The following is a 16,734-nucleotide window of genomic DNA, read 5'->3' on the forward strand; positions in this document are numbered from 1 at the left end:
GCGCCTTAACAAGCTCTTCTTTCTTCTTCTCTCGCTCTTTTCCCGAATTCACGAATCTGTTTCCTTTACAGCATGTGACTGGAAAATGTCTGTATGTGAAAGAAAGACTTTACCACAAGTTTAACTTGCGACAGAGATCATACTGTTAATATTAAAAACACGTATTTATCACTTACTACAGCCCGAAACCTGATTTTTGTATTGATTTTGCACTCGTAATAACCATTAAAACAAGTGTAAACATACCAGTAATGCATATCTAAAGTGTATAAAACTGTTCTTTACGCAGTAACTTTTCCTATTATTTTTTTGATCGTAAATTGATAATCACAAAACGTAAGTGTATCTTATAATTAATCATATATTGTTGAAATTATAATATATTTATATTTTATTATTGTACAAAAAATGTTTTTTAATGGTTAGGTTATTCCCGGAATATGTTATTTTGAGGGGAAACATCAAAAGAAGCCTAATATGATCATAATAATTGGCTCTAATAAACAATATGTATGTATTTCTTACATCCACATTCATTCAGCTCAAAAACAATCTCTCTCTCTCTCTCGCTCGCTCTTCGCGTGCGCATGCGCAGTCGTGCCGTCATCTCTCATCTGCACCACTGTGCTGCTGCTGCTGCTGCTTCGTTGGATCGGAGGTACAAACTTCCGGCACTGTCATGGCGGCATGCTGCTGTTTCTGATACCGACCAGACCGAACACAGAGCCGCCCCTCGATCTGCCCTCAGTGCGGCACGGATCGAGGACCGCAGGGGTCGCAGACGGCGGAAAAGGCGACCTCTTCTCCTCTTCCTCGCTGTCATTTTCATCATCAGCGGCGGAGGTGCAGGCGTGAGCGGCCATGGCGGCGCAGAAGCCCGTGGAGTGGGTCCAGGCCGTCATCACCCGATTCGACGAACAGGTCAGAGCTCATCCGAACATCTCTGAAGGTCTGCACGGATGCGCTACGACCTGCGCAGTTACGCAGCCGCTGCACGCAGATCAGAGCGCGCCTGCTGCCATCCACCTCTTGATCCTGATGCTGCTGTCATATTTATGTTTACTGTGCAAGATTAAAGGCTGTCGTATTTATTATCTTACAATGCAAGATTAAAGGCACGAGATAAGATGGTCCTGTTTATCACCTAACCCTAAATCAGAAAGGGTAGTGAATAGTGATTAGTGGGCCTTGGATCAGCATCCTTAACCAATCAATGTACTCTTATTTTTGTGTCTTAGTGCTACCTAAAAACTACCTCTAAAATAAGAGTATAAATGTGGTTGCATTTATGCACGTGTGAACAAAGACAAGCATAAGATATTTAAAAACAGGCGTGTTCCAAAACATGCCAAAATTCGCATTTAAAAATATAAGCATTCTGCCACTTGTGACATCATTCTGCACTTCAGCTTTTCTTCGGATTCCAGGCTGTGAGGTAAACAAAACTCTGCTGGTTATTATAGTGGAAGGAGACAGGTTGTTGCTCGAAGGGATACAGCTAGGGCCGGAAGTGGAGCAAAATCTCATTTAATTACCATATAATTACAATAAATGACATTAGCTAACACCTACCCCAACCCTTAACCTAACCTTACAATAATAAAAAATATGAATCAACTGTTTTCAGCGTGACAAAAATTGACAAAAAACCAAGGAGACACTCGGTATGTCCCGCCCTCACTTCCTTTTTTAGTGGACGCATTTACACACTTAAGTGGATCTTTGAAACCCAGTGTTACTGAAATAACAAACTGGCTTGTTAGATGCAGTAGACAAATTTCCAAACGTAACAGGAAGTTTAGGTGACACTTGTTTACATTTCGGTTAACGCCATGACATGATTTGCTACTGTAAATGCAATGGCTTGTCAGAAATGGTCAGCAACAGGGGCGAGACGTTCTTGTTTCAGAAAGCATTTGATTGGTCGAAATGAGTGTGTGCAGTGTGAGTCATCAATATTTTTGAGCTGTGCAACAAATGACATGGAAGCGGTAAGTAAAATGATGTCAGTAAAGACGGTGCTGCTGATTGGCTGATGACACAGCAATCGCAACAATACGCTAGTCATTTTGATTGGCTGTCAATAGACAAAGATGTTTCCGAGGACCAAGCTAACCAGTCCCTTGGGTACGAGTTAGGGCTTTGATTGGTTGAAAGAAATGTTGTTCCAGACAAAGCATATTATGTAAATTACATTATAAGAGATGTACAGTATGGAGAATTGCTGTCTAGCATAGAAAACTTTAAATATGAAAATATACAGTATCATTCTGTACTATAATCAACGGGAGTGTATGGCCATTTTGGAACAGCTTTGTATGCAACAATGATCTTTCCGTTAGTGTGGATCCTTCTGGTTTATTCATAAATCTAGTTATATGTAACAAATAAAACCCACAGATAAGTGAAGGCAGTGTGTGAATGCTACGTCTCTCTGTGAATGGTCAACCTGTGGTGGTGCCTTTTCATTCTTCATTGGTTGGCCTCTTTAAACAATGTTTTAACTGCAGGAATGTGTCTGTGAGAGTTGAAGCAATGTTGCCATGTTTTGTACAAAGGCCTGTAAACTTGTGACTAAAATTCTACTAGACAACCAAAGAAACATTGACAGACAGGTGGTCATTGGAAGACAACATAGTGGTTTTGTATCAAGGTGATATAGAGCGAGGTTAAACTGGCCACACTAGTAGGTATTGGTTGGAGGAAACTAGTTTTCTCTCTGTTTAGGCCAAATTATTGGCACACGCTTTTATTTCTTCCCCTTAAGGTTGTGAATGGTATTACAACAACAAACAAATTGAAACAAAACTGTTCCTCCCATGCTCTGTCCTCTCGCTCTGGGCTAATTCCTGCGGTTGGAACACAAGATTCAGCTTTTCAGTGAATGCAAACTTACCTCTGTCTGTGAGAGACTCATAGGCCAACAACTGGAAGAAGTGCAGGTCCTGTTGTGGGTCCTGTTGGGATCATTGCACTTTAAATGCAGCTCAACAGGGATTAGGAGTTTTCTTGATGCTAAAATATGGATAATCCTAAAAAGATATTTTGTACTGCTGTTTGGCTTTAGCGGTTTATTGCTTTTTAAGACTGGAATATTATTACTGTTTACTGGTTTGTAGTCATGTTAAAGAGCTCATTAAATTCTATTAGCTCTTGACAAAAGTTGACCAAACGTTGACTTTAAACTCGGCAATGGTGTTTTTTTTCGTATTGTGACATATATATAGTGAAATATTCCACTTTCACTACTCCTATAGTGTGCACTATAGTGCACACTATATATGTACATTTTATTTCGACATGTATATAACACTACCTCTACTTACAACATTATCCATTTGTGTACGTACAATCTGTTAATATGTATATTCTACTATATACTACTCTGTACAATGTCTCTTATATGTTATTATCCCCCATTTTCTTTACAATAGTCTTTTATTTTATATATGCATATTTTAGAATCGTTTAGACTGTAAATCTTATTATATTTGTATTGTCATTGTGTTGAATGTCTGTACTAGAAGCTTCCAACACCAAAGAAAATTCCTTGTGTGTGGTAATAAAGCTCTTCTGATTCTGATATCTGGGTGAAGCGGTTTCTGGAGTGAGAATTACTAGGGCGGGGCTTGATTTTGTCTTTTGGGATCGATTGGATCATTGGAAGTTGAAAGACTGGCCATTGGACAGTCAATATACTCTCATCCCCATGCCCATTTTTATTTTAAAAAAAAAACAAGTGCACATGAATTAAATGACCTGCACAGATAAATTAAATAAGAAACACTGCAATATTTAAAAAAAAGGAAATTGTCAGATTGGATTTCAATAGGATTTATGGAAGAATATTTTTTAGGAAATGGAAAAAAGATTTGAGACACATTTGGCATGGAATATTCTACAGTAAATGTTTGTCCAAGAACTAAAAAAAGAGCTAAAAAAATGTTTGTCCAATAAAATGCTCTCTAGAATGAAAAAAGCCCTACTAATACTACCTGCCTTGATTAGCAGTAGCATTGTCTCCTATTTAAAGGCTATTGGCTATTTAAAAACCTTAAGACTTGTCAAATGAGGAAATACATAACTGCTGAATTCAGTCTTTGTAAAAAAATATTTAACGATAATTCAAAATAACTGTTTTCACACAAAGATAAATTAAAGACAATCCACACAACAGACAGGCAGGCTCTATATAACCCAGAGAGAATTTTGTGTTCTCTAAGTGCCTTGAAAACTGGAAACAGAAGCTCCTGATGTATTCCCTGGACAGTGTGTAAACTGTCTGTTTGTTTGCTTGCAGCTTCCTGTTAAAGTTGGCGTCCAGAACACACACACCAAAATCAGCACGGAGCACAATAAAGAATGTCTCATCAACATCTCCAGATACAAATTCTCTCTGGTCATCAGTGGACTCACCAACATACTCAAAAACGTCAATAACATGGTGAGTGTGTCTTATGCTGTGGATGTGTGAGAGGTTTTCAGGGTGTAAGTCACTATTGCAAAAGCGTTGTTTCAGGATTCTGTCCTGCCTGTCAAGATGCTGCAGAACTGAAAATGTCACAGCCAATGTTTAAAATACAGCTGTGGGGCAGGATCGTGAACCAATGAGATTTCACTATGGGCGGAGCTACCCAGCACAGTTCTGTTGAGCGTGGCTTGTTGTGACAAAAACTGGATCATGATTTATTGCTTGGCACTTTGTGTCTTGCTGTAAAAACATCCTTCATGGAGTCATATTTAATATTTTTAGAATATTTAAAAGTTATAAACATGTGAATGGAGTTTTCGGCCTTATAGACAGTTTTTTCTGGCCCAGACGCAACTTCCGGTAGACCTCAAAGAATCAGTAACTGTTGAGTAGTTTTAATTTAATTTAATACAATTATTATGCAATAAAATATTAACATAAATAACATGTAAAATAAATTGTTATATTACAACCAAACACAGACTGGAAGTTAACTTTGGGACAGATGCGTGTGTCCGATGAAACCATCAACGTTTGTTCCAGACACAGTTCTGATTCTCTGTGTTGTTGGAGTGAGGGAGTCTCTCTCTCTCTCTCTCTCTCTCTCTCTCTCACACACACGTCTGTTTCTTTTGCAGAGAATATTTGGTGAGACTGCAGAGAAGAACCTCTACCTGTCCCAGCTAATCATTTTGGACACACTTGAGAAGTGCCTGTCAGGGGTGAGAGACACTTGCCACTCAGTCTTTCTCCCTCTCTCACTTTCTGTCTCACCATTGTGTTATTATTTGACAGAGAGACACGTTGGTATGAGCTGTTTAAACTTAAAACAGAGTTCTGTGTCCTTTTCTTTTATCTTACTTTGATCTCTTTCCAGCAACCGAAAGACAGCATGCGTCTAGACGAGATGATGCTGGTGAAGCAGCTACTGCCTGAGATCTGTCATTTCATCCACACGTACCGCGAGGGAAACCAGCACGCAGCCGAGCTGCGCCACTCAGCCTGTGGGGTTCTGTTCTCTCTCAGCTGCAGTAACTTCAACGCCGTCTTCAGTCGCATCTCTACCAGGTACCTAACACATGTACACCTGAAACCAGAGTTTGAATGGATCATTGTTTAACATCACCCTGAAATATCACTTCCCCTGATGTAGTTGTTTTACATTTATCATGAATGTCACACAACATGTGTTGTGAAATCCAGTTTTACTGTTGTTTAGTTTCTGATTACTCTTAAAAACAGATCTGGTCCTGGATGCTGATTGGTCATTAACTGTGGTTTAACCTCAACAATGCACAGCACCTATATGGCTTATAGTTTACTTATAATTTATGGTTCACGACAGTCTGTTACTGTTTACATGTCTGGACCTATATTTTCTCATAAGATAAATACCTTTGAATTACTTATAACACTTTAGTAAACGTTTTCAGTCCTTGATAATTGTATTATTTTCTTAACTATAACTATGATCTCTCATATTTCTCGTATCTATTTTTACCCGCCCCCAGGTTGCAGGAATTGACCGTCTGCTCTGAAGATAACGTAGACGTGCACGACATCGAGCTCATTCAGCACATCAATGTGGACTGTTGTAAACTCAAACGCCTCCTGCAAGGTTTCAGTATATGCATTTAATGCCATGTGTCATTTTTTGCACTAGTAGGGTGACCAAGTGATATTACAATGAAAATGGCTGTTCCCAAATGCCCAGGCCATTTTCCATTGGTCATACAAACAGATAGCCCCGCCCCTAGCTTGCACTATTGGTTGAGCAAATTATGCGCAACCAAACAATGTTTCGATAAATGTAAATGTTTTTCGGGAAAATCAGTCTCTTATTGGCTCATACTCTCTGTACATTAACCTGTGAACGAGAAAGTTTTTAACTTATAAATTACAGTTTAAATCAATGTTTCATAAACTTCCTGTGTTTTTTCTTGCAGAAACTGTGTTTAAATTCAAAGCCTTGAAGAAGCCGGCACAGCTGAGCGTCATCTATAATCTAGAGAAGGTGTGTGTGTTTTACAGGAAGGAAACTAGAAAACGAAACATGAACATGAAACCAACTTGCCAGTGGAGACAAATCACAGTGCAAATCATATTCACAAGATGTCATTTTATTTCATTATTTGAATTACATAATTGCCAAAGTGATCATCTGAATGGTTCTTATTTGTTTATCAAGTACCACATGCTGGTATTTATATATTTAAATGATGAAATGTTAACATATTGTCTTCTCAGTTGGCCAGGACACACGCTTAGATTTAGATTTTTATGGAAGTTTTCTTTCAGACCCCCTGTAGGAGTGTATCCATAAAAAGCAGATAAAAGCCAATAGTTCAATTCATTGTTTGTGTGTTTTGCAATTGCTTCTGTGTGGTTTTGGACTGACTCGTGATGTCACATCTTCCACGTGTATCTTTTATTTGGATTTTCAGGCATTCTGGAACTGGGTGGAGAATTATCCTGATGAATTCACAATGTTGTACCAGAGGCCACAGGCGGACATGGCCGGTACGTCCACTAAAAACCCCAGTGTACCATATGATAATATGAGTATTGCGATCAGTGTTGGGTGTTACTAAGTAATTAGTTACTGTAATTTAATTACCTTTCCCTTGAAAAGTAAAGTAAGGGATTACTCTTATTTTTTCTGTAATTTAATTACAGTTACTTCTGATGTAATTAAACTAAATACTTTGTGTAATATGTGTGTGCAGAAGAGGAATTGACATCAAAATTCAAAGTATAACTTTAAAATCCGTGCTTCAATGTATAATTCTCACATTTGTAATTAATAATAATACTTTATGTAGTTTTATATTATTTATTTGAATGAATTAAAAGAGCCGTTTCATGTCTATCCTTGAATCACTTAACTCATCAAGGTGGATATAGGATATAGAAAGTAATTAGTAATAAGTAATTAAATACTTTTTGAAGAGAGTAACTTGTACAGTAATCTAATTACATTATCGAATATGTAATTAGTAACTAGTAATTAATTACTTTTTCAGAGTAACTTACCCAACACTGATTGCAATGCTTAGACATATTAAATGTGTGTGTTGTAGAGTGTGCAGAGAAGCTGTTTGATCTGGTGGATAGTTTTGCTGAGAACGCAAAGAGGAAGGCGGCTGTGTGGCCCCTGCAGATCATCCTCCTCATCCTCTGCCCTGACATCACTCAAGACATGTCCAGAGAAACCCCAGAGGACTCCAAAGACAACAAGGCACATGCTTTTACAAACAAACATTTACACATGTGCTCATTTACATTCAATAGATTCTTATTGCTCTTAAAGGTCCTATGTGTACTGTATTTTTTTAGGATGCTCTATTGACAGAAATGCAATATAATGAACAAAACTATGTCTTCAGAGGTGTATAAAGACCATACATAATGAAGCGTTATGTTTTTATTACCTTAGAATGAGCCATTTCTATCTACATACACCCCTTGCATGGAATCCGCCATGTTGTTTCTACAGTAACCCTAAACAATTTGCAACCTCATCGCTAAATACATACACTGGACCTTTAAATGAAATATTTCTATTATTTTTTAAATATGCATATTGATCATATATTTGCTATGTCTTAAATGCAGATTAATGCACATAAATGTGAATTAGTAAGAAACTGCGTTATGAAAAGGGGAGGAGCTTGGCAGCCTATTAGTTATTTCTGATTGGCCAGATATAATGATGAAATGTTTGATTATTATATTGAATATATGTATATTGTATCTTAAATGCACGTTAAATCTGCCAAATTCATAAATGGAAATGAATAAATATTGAGTATACATAATGTATCTGTTTGTATAGCTGTTATTTCAATTGATCAGACCTACTGGGTAATCCACATCATAATAATGGAATAGTACAACAGCCAAGCAGCGGTATAAACCTAAGAAAAAATGATCATAATTGTCATTGAACACCCTGTAATTTGTATTTTTCTGTTTTTTTTACGTAGAAGCTATTCCTGGAGAATCTACGGAAAGCCTTGACTGGTCACGGTGGGAGCAAACAGCTTACGGAGAGCGCGGCCATCGCCTGCATCAAACTGTGTAAAGCTTCCACCTACATTAACTGGGAGGATCACTCTGTCATCTTCCTGCTCGTGCAGTCCATCGTGGTGGACCTGAAGGTATTTTGGAAACCTTTTTTTAGACCTTTACCTCATAAAGAATGACAAAAATGAGACTTGGACCTACATCTCCCATATGAACATCACATTGACATATGCAGTGCATGCAAGGCAGTCGTGGCCACATGTGTTCACTACTCTCTGGATGGGTTAAATGCAGAGGTCACATTTTGGGTATGGCTCACCATATCTGACAAATAGGTCACTTTCAGACCACAATGCAGTGACTTGCAAAAGTCCTTATGTCTTCTTCAGTGTTTCCAGGTTGAAATTTGGTTTGGTTTAATCTCCCTCCAGGGGCTGCTTTTTAACCCGACAAAGCCGTTTTCCAGAGGCACGGGGAGTCAGAGTGCAGACGTGGATTTGATGATCGACTGTTTCGTTTCCTGTTTCAGAATCAACCCGCACAACAATCAGCAGTTTAAGGTGCGGACATCTTCCCACAAACATGTCGCTCACAGATCGTCCTCACTTCCTTTCACACTTTCTTCTCTTTCTCTGCATGCCCTCAGGTGTGTTTGGCGTCGTCCTCGCCCCCCATCTTCCATTTAGTGCTGGTGAATTCTCTGCACAGGATCATCACCAACGTAAGAGCTTAATGTCCTTACTTCACCTCAGAGAGATTGAATGTGGGATTCACTCGCAGGGTGTCCAAATGTCCTCTGTGTGTCTTCCATCATGTTGCAGTCCCCTCTGGACTGGTGGCCGAAGATCGATACGGTGTACTGTTACTCGGGAGAGCTGCGTCTCATGTTTGCAGAGACTCTGGGGCGAGTCGTGCAGGGCTGCAGCAGTCACGCCCCTTTACGCTCGACACCGGTGAGACGACCGTTGAACCTGTTTTTAAGGAATAGAATAATGAAACGTTTATCATTTATTCACCCTCGTGCCACCCCATGTGCTTTGCAAAAGTTTTCTCCCTCTTTTTTCATTTTGTCAGAGCTTGACGTTTAAAGAAAAAATGAGCAGTCTGAAGTTCAAAGAGAAAGCCACAGATCTGGACACCAGGAGTCACAAGTATCTGCTCTTGGCTTTGGTGAAGCTCATTCACTTGGATCCCAAACTCATGCTATACGTGAGTGAGAAGATACAGCTTCCTCTGGCTTGATCGCGATCCATCACAAATGTATTTCATGTCCCGTCTATATGAATCAGAATCCAGGTAAACCGGGTCAGGACGTCCACGGCAGCACGACGGAGCTCATCACAGGCCTGATGCAGCTCGTACCTCTGGCCAACATGGGGGATATTTCCCAGGAGGCCATGGAGGTAAGATCATCGTGAGTCATCATCGTTTAGTTCTCGAGTCGATTGATGAGAATGTTGTTCTTTCTCAGGCTCTGTTGGTCCTTCATCAGCCCGACAGCATTGAGCTGTGGAACCCAGATGCTCCTATGGAAACGTTCTGGGATGTCAGGTAGTCCATCGGAGAGACTCGACATCTTTAAGCAAAGCGCAGTTTCCTGAAGCTTTCTTTCGACCGATTGTCTGTTTGTCCAGTTCTCAGGTCCTGTTCTTCATCTGCAAGAAGCTGTTTGGCCATCAGTTGATCAACAGCACAGAGATTCTCAAGTGGCTGCGAGAGATTCTCATCTGCAGGAACAAATTCCTCCTCAGGAACAAGGTAAGATGTTGCGACCATTTATTCCTTGCAAGCAATTATGGGTAAAGTGTGACCTTAAGGGGACAGTTCACCCAAAAATAAAAATTCTGTCATTATTTACTCACCCTCGAGTTGTTCCAAATCTGTATGAATTTTTTTGTTCTGATGAACACGAACAGTTCTTGGCCACCATAGTAGGAAAAATGACAATGGTAGTCAATGGTGCCCCAGAACTGTTTGCTTTCCTACATTCTTCAAAATATCTTCATACCCAGGTTATGGAATGCTCTTCCAGTCACTATTAGAAATGCACCCACAGTAGTCAGTTTCAGGAAATTGTTAAAAACTCATCTTTTTAAACTAGCTTATGCTGCCTTTTATGAGTAGTACTTTATTGTATTGTTTTGTTACGATTATCTTATGATTTAAATTTTGTGTTTTATACTTCTTCCTCTTATGTTTATTGTTTGTTTATTATTTTATTTATATACTTCTCTTATCTTATATTTGATTGTTTGTAGCGCTTTGGGTCTTAGAAAAGCGCATTATAAATAAAATGTATTATTATTATTATCTTCTTTCAAGATAATAAGATAATTTATCTTCAAGTCAATGGTATCCAAGAACTGTTTAGTTACAAGCATTCTTCCAAATATCTTTCTCTGTGTTAATCAGAACAAAGAAAAGTATACAGATTTGGAACAACTTGAGGGTTAGTAAATGATGACAGGATTTTCATGTTCCTTTAACATTTCTTTTCCAGACTAATAAATCTGTGATTAATCTTTCAGTATTCTAGTATTCTTGGGTGACCATACGTGCCATTTTTCCTCCGGAGGTCACATTTATCCACCCCATACGTCATCGAGGTTTATTAATTCAGGTTTTATTTAAAAATAGCAAACACCATATTTCAAGGTAAGAATGAAACTACAATGATTATCAGAATCAGAAGAGCTTTATTGCCAAGTGTGCTTGCACACACAAGGAATTTTCTTTGGTGTTGGAAGCTTCTAGTACAGACATTCAACACAATGACAATACAATATAATTGTCAGGAATTACGCTAGAAGAACCCAATTGCAGGCAGCCGTGGTGAGGTTTTAACAAAAAAGGGTTTATTTACAGATAACAAAACAAAAACCCACAATGGGGAGACAAAACACTATAACAAAGAGAGATTTCAAACGATAAACAAAAAACTTCCCACAAGGGGCAAAACGAGAACTACAAATCATAAACAAAACCAAACTTACAAAACAGGCAAGGTAGGGCATGAAACCGAGAACTACATGAACGAACAGGAAACAGGAAACAATGAACCGACACAGGACTAGGAATACACAGGGTTTATAAAGGGGAAAACAAACGAGGGATGATAACACAGGGAGGGTGACAGGCAGGTGACAGGGATCAAACACTAAGGAGAAGCTAACGAGGTAACGAGAGGGCGGGGCTAGAAGACGAGACACCGGAGAGAACGTATATTATTGTCAAAAGGACAATAATATGTTTCTCTACACACATAACCAAAGGCTTTGTCATGACTCTGCTACAGGACCAAGGAAAACATGACTAAATGAAGCAGAGCCATGACAATAATACGATTTACAGTCTAAAAGATTCTAAATTGTGCATATATAAAATAAAGACTATTTTACAGAAAATGGGGGGTAATAACATATAAGAGACATTGTACAGGGTAGTAAATAGTAGAATATACATATTAACAGATTGTATGTACACTTGTGCAAATGGATAATTTAGTAAGTAGAGGTAGTGTTATATACATGTATACATAAGATGTAGATATAATAAGGCACAGTAGTGGAAGTGGAATATTGCTCTTAAGGAGCAGTTATCTGTTTAGGAGGGAGATTGCCTGGGGGAAGAAGCTGCTTCTGTGTCTGGAAGTCCTAGTGTTTGGTGCTCTAAAGCGCCGGCCAGAGGGCAACAGATCAAAAAGTTTGTGTGCTGGGTGTGTGGCGTCAATGATGATTTTTCTTGCCCTGTTTTTCACTCTGGAATCGTACAGGTCCTGAAGTGTGGGCAGAGGAGCACCAATAATTTTCTCAGCACTACGAACTGTCCGTTGTAGTCTTCGTAGGTCTGATTTGGTGGCCGAGCCATACCAAACAGTAATTGAAGTGCACAGAACAGATTGGATGGCCACTGAGTAGAACTGGGTCAGTAGCTCCTGTGATAGGTAGAACTTCCTCAATTGACGGAGGAGGTATAACCTCTGCTGGGCCTTCTTTACAATGGAGTCTATGTGGGACTCCCACTTCAGGTCCTGAGAGATGGTCCTATAGATGACGTCTTAAGAGAAATCAATGTTAGTTTTATAATGTTTTTTCGTAAACCTCGATAACGTATGCTGTGGACAAATGCGACCTCTGGGGGATTCACCCGAAATCCTGGCCCGGACTTGTCCGGGAAAAATGGCACGTATGGTCACCCTAAGCATTCCATTCTAACACCGGGTCTACACCGGACGCGACAACAGACAATAGCACATTAGAACCCATTATCATTTTAAAATTTGTCCACACTGGATGCCGCGCCCGGTGTAGACACGGGCTGCGTCCGAAATCGCCTACTTCCATACTATATAGTAGGCGAAAATGAGTATGAGTCATGAATAGTATGTTCGAAACCTCATTATGCAAAAAACAGTAGGCGAGAAATACCCGGATGGTCTACTACTTCCGCCGAGATTCGTGAGTGTGGATCGGATGGACACTTCTCTATCCCATGATGCCACGGGAGCTGAGCAACGGTCAAATTTCAAAAGTAAATCAAATAAATATAGCGGAAAACTTTACGTCCGTTTTTAATGTAAGTGCCAATAAATGAATTTCTCATGACTAAATTATGTTTTTATCAACTCTCACGTGTAGGTTGTTGTTAATACCTCAAAGGCCAAAGAGCATATGGGTCACATGACCATAAAACACGTCCGAAATGTATTCATACTACTCCCACTCATACTATATAGAACGTACTGTTTTGACGGCCGATAGGTAGGTACTTATTCAAATTCAGTAAGTATTGTCACAGTATGCGTTTTCGGACGCAGCCATGGTGTAAGACTTTGCTATGTTTCGTTTGTTTCTCTTGTTCAGGACCGTGTCACAGCGGGTGGCAACATCGCCATCTGCAGGCAGGCCCAGACCAAGCTGGAGGTTTGTATCCACATGTTCCTGTGGAGTCCAGACATGGAGGCAGTTCTGGTGGCCATGTCCTGTTTCCGTTATCTGTGTGAGGAGGCAGAGATCCGCTGTAGTGCTGAGGACATCCCAGTGCAGTCACTCCTGGCCAATTACAACACATTTATGGAGTTTGCGTCCATCAGTAACATGATGATTACAGGTCTGTTTTTTAAACCTGTATTTAAATGAGGATTTAAAAAATTGGTTTTGTCTATGATTCCTGAGCACATACTGCATGTGTTAAAATATTTATAGTGCACAACATTCAGGTTTAAAGTAATCTGTATAAACACATTCTCAATTAAGATGTACAAGAAAATCCAAACTGAGCTATAACTGAGGGGTGGCCTTTTGAGGTTTACTTTAAAGTTGCAATGTCAGATTAATGTCGTTTGATTTCAACCCATGTGAATATAAGTACATAAAGTAACCTGCAATTTTATGTTTTAAACTTTGATAGAAAGGCAAAAAGGTAGTATTGCAGTTTAAACCATTATGGACTGCCGGGACAGGGAAATTCTGCTATAGAGCGAATCACCACTAGAGGGCAGCATAGAACTTTCAGGGCTCGACATGGAGGACTGCCCGATGGCCCGGGGCCAGCATGGGAGATCCTCGGGCCAGTTGAGAGAACTGTCACTTGCCCGATCGGGCCAGGGCTGTATCGTCATGGGAAATTATAATTGGTACATTTTTAAGACTTGCCTACTGAAATATTTCCAAGAAGATGCAAAAGATTACTGGATTCGGTTCTTACGTGCTGTTTGAGATACGCGCGCGGCCGGAATGCCGCATCAGACAACGCGCAAAATACTGATTTGAGTTCTCTTTCACGTCTTCTTACTCTTAATCAGACATATCGACACAAAATTATGCCAAAATTCCAATATTACCAATTATCCTTAAAAAAGTAATCAATTGTGTCTTACGGGAACAAAACGCATGTGGAAACAAGACGCGTGTTACATTATATAAGATCCGTGCATCTCTTAAAAGGGCAGCAGCATAATAAACGTTATTAAAGTTTACTAAAACTATTAAAACATTTCTGTAAATTTAAATCGTATAAAATATCAGTCTAAATATTATTATTAATGTGGCCTCACCAATAAACCATACAATTAAATGAAAAATAAATGAAAATGGAACTAGTTTTTAAGATAACATAAAAAAATAAAATGACAAAAGCATAGAACAAATTTGCTAAAAGCAAAACAAATATTAATATACTATATAATTTACTAACTAATAATAATAATAATATATATACTAAATAACTATAAAATATAACTAATAAATTCAAAGCTAATTCAGAGTCTTACTAAAACTATAACAAAACTGTTATAAGGGATAGTTCACCCAAAAATTGTTCCAAACCTGTATAATTTCTTTGTTCTGATGAACACAGAGGAAGATACTTGGAAGAATGTCAGTAACCACACATATCTCATCCCCCATTGACTCCCTTAGTATTTATTTTCTCTACTATGGCAGTAAATAAGGGATGAGATCTGTTTGGTTACTGACATTATTCCAAATATCTTCCTTTGTGTTCAGCAGAACAAAGAAATTTATACAGGTGACAGGTGTGTAAACGATGACAGAATTTTCATTTTTGGGTGAACAATCCCTTTAACTCGCTTGGCTTGGGATACAGATTCTTAACTGTGTGTGTGTGTGTGTGTTTCCTCAGGCCGTTCAGCTCTCCAAAAAAGAGTAATGGCTTTACTTCGGAGGATTGAGCTGCCCACCCCAGGAAACACAGAGGTCAGAGGTCTCACAATCACACACACATCGACTTCCTGTCTTCCTTCAGAACAGAGAACAGCAGAGCACATTTGCAGAAGTCTGATTTTGTGCCGTGCCTTATTTATCGTCACTGCTTTGAATTACTCTGAGCATATGCAAACACTTGACTTGTTTTCTATGCTTGGCTGGATTGGACAGTCCACGGCAATGTTCTATTAGGCACTGTAACTTGATTAACATGTCTAATGTAAAGTGAATGTATGGATGATAACTGCTTTGTTCTCTTTGAAGGCCTGGGAGGACACGCATGCTAAATGGGAGCATGCCACCAAATTAATATTAAGCCACCCGAAAACGAAACTGGAGGACAGTCAGGTTAGAATCAGCCAGACCCTTCACTTGTAGCTATAGTATAACAGCACAATAAATATGAACAAAATAGATTTGACATATATACATATGGCTGATTCTCCAGTACCTTCAAAAATAATGAATACATTTTATGATTCATATTTTTATATTATATTCAGGAATGGATCAATATGACTGGTTTCCTGTGTGCGCTGGGTGGCGTGTGCTTGCAGAGGAACACGTCTGCTCTCGCCACCTACAGTCCTCCCATGGGCATGTTGAATGATCGCAAGGGTTCCATGGTCTCCATGTCCTCCTGTGAGGGGAACCCGGAGACGCCCCTGGGCAGGTTCTTGGACCGACTGCTGTCTCTGATGGTGTGCAGTCACGAGAAGGGCCATCAGATCCGTACTAACGTCAAAGACCTGGTGGGGCTGGAGCTCAGTCCTGCGCTGTACCCTATGCTCTTCAACAAGCTCAAAAACAGCATCAGCAGATTCTTCGATGCGCAGGGGCCGGTAAGACAACCCCCCACCCTTTATTCATATATATATATAGAGAGAGAAAGAGAGAGAGATGAGATTGATCATGTTTCATTTTCTATCAGTTTATTTCATAGTTTATAGTCTATTTTTAATGTTAGTCAAGGTTTTATAGCTTTCCACCTTCTTTCTAACCCTTAATAGGAAATGGGCCCTTATTTGTTGTTGTGGATATAAGATGTCCTCTTCTTATTACACGTCCTGGGAAATTAGTAATTAGTTAAGATGTGTAGTAATAGCGTCTATTTGCTATCGAGTTTCTTACAGTAGGTTTGTGTGTTCAAACATGTTTAGGTGCCAATAAATGAGACCAACACACAGTTTGTGGTGCATACCATCGCAATCATGAAGAACCTTTTAGATAACCACACAGAGGGCAGTTCAGAGCATCTGGGTCAAGCCAGCATTGAAACAATGATGCTCAATCTGGTCAGGTACGCTACATCCCCTCTTGAACCATAAACAAACATTCTTACCCTCAGTAAATGTTCACACTCGTAAAAAGTGTATCATTTTTCTACTAACAGTGTGCAAAATTAGACATGTGCATCAAGACAAATAGTCATTTTTGGTAAATTTCTTGTTACTATTTTTTGCACACTGATGTTTCGGACATTAGACCGTTTCATCGGATGTGTTTGCCTGG

General features: G+C 39.3%; 1 protein-coding gene across 2 annotated transcripts in view; it reads left to right on the forward strand.

Annotated features, from left to right (window-relative positions):
• The first annotated feature begins 610 nt into the window (after positions 1-610).
• Positions 611-16,734, forward strand: part of nf1b (neurofibromin 1b) — a 50,474-nt gene continuing 34,350 nt past the window's right edge. For both annotated transcript variants that reach the window (XM_057320587.1, XM_057320588.1), the window contains exons 1-21: positions 611-921; positions 4,301-4,444; positions 5,110-5,193; positions 5,349-5,539; positions 5,983-6,089; positions 6,418-6,485; positions 6,916-6,991; positions 7,552-7,709; positions 8,458-8,631; positions 8,929-9,057; positions 9,144-9,218; positions 9,319-9,450; positions 9,572-9,706; positions 9,787-9,900; positions 9,969-10,048; positions 10,132-10,255; positions 13,360-13,606; positions 15,140-15,213; positions 15,487-15,570; positions 15,726-16,064; positions 16,383-16,522. In XM_057320587.1, the coding sequence (XP_057176570.1) occupies positions 862-921; positions 4,301-4,444; positions 5,110-5,193; positions 5,349-5,539; positions 5,983-6,089; positions 6,418-6,485; positions 6,916-6,991; positions 7,552-7,709; positions 8,458-8,631; positions 8,929-9,057; positions 9,144-9,218; positions 9,319-9,450; positions 9,572-9,706; positions 9,787-9,900; positions 9,969-10,048; positions 10,132-10,255; positions 13,360-13,606; positions 15,140-15,213; positions 15,487-15,570; positions 15,726-16,064; positions 16,383-16,522 (2,735 nt within the window). In that variant the 5' untranslated portion in view covers positions 611-861. The remainder of the gene's footprint in view (positions 922-4,300; positions 4,445-5,109; positions 5,194-5,348; positions 5,540-5,982; positions 6,090-6,417; positions 6,486-6,915; positions 6,992-7,551; positions 7,710-8,457; positions 8,632-8,928; positions 9,058-9,143; positions 9,219-9,318; positions 9,451-9,571; positions 9,707-9,786; positions 9,901-9,968; positions 10,049-10,131; positions 10,256-13,359; positions 13,607-15,139; positions 15,214-15,486; positions 15,571-15,725; positions 16,065-16,382; positions 16,523-16,734) is intronic.

This window comes from Triplophysa rosa, linkage group LG22 (genome assembly GCF_024868665.1).
Source record: "Triplophysa rosa linkage group LG22, Trosa_1v2, whole genome shotgun sequence".
NCBI classification, from domain to species: Eukaryota; Metazoa; Chordata; class Actinopteri; order Cypriniformes; family Nemacheilidae; genus Triplophysa; species Triplophysa rosa.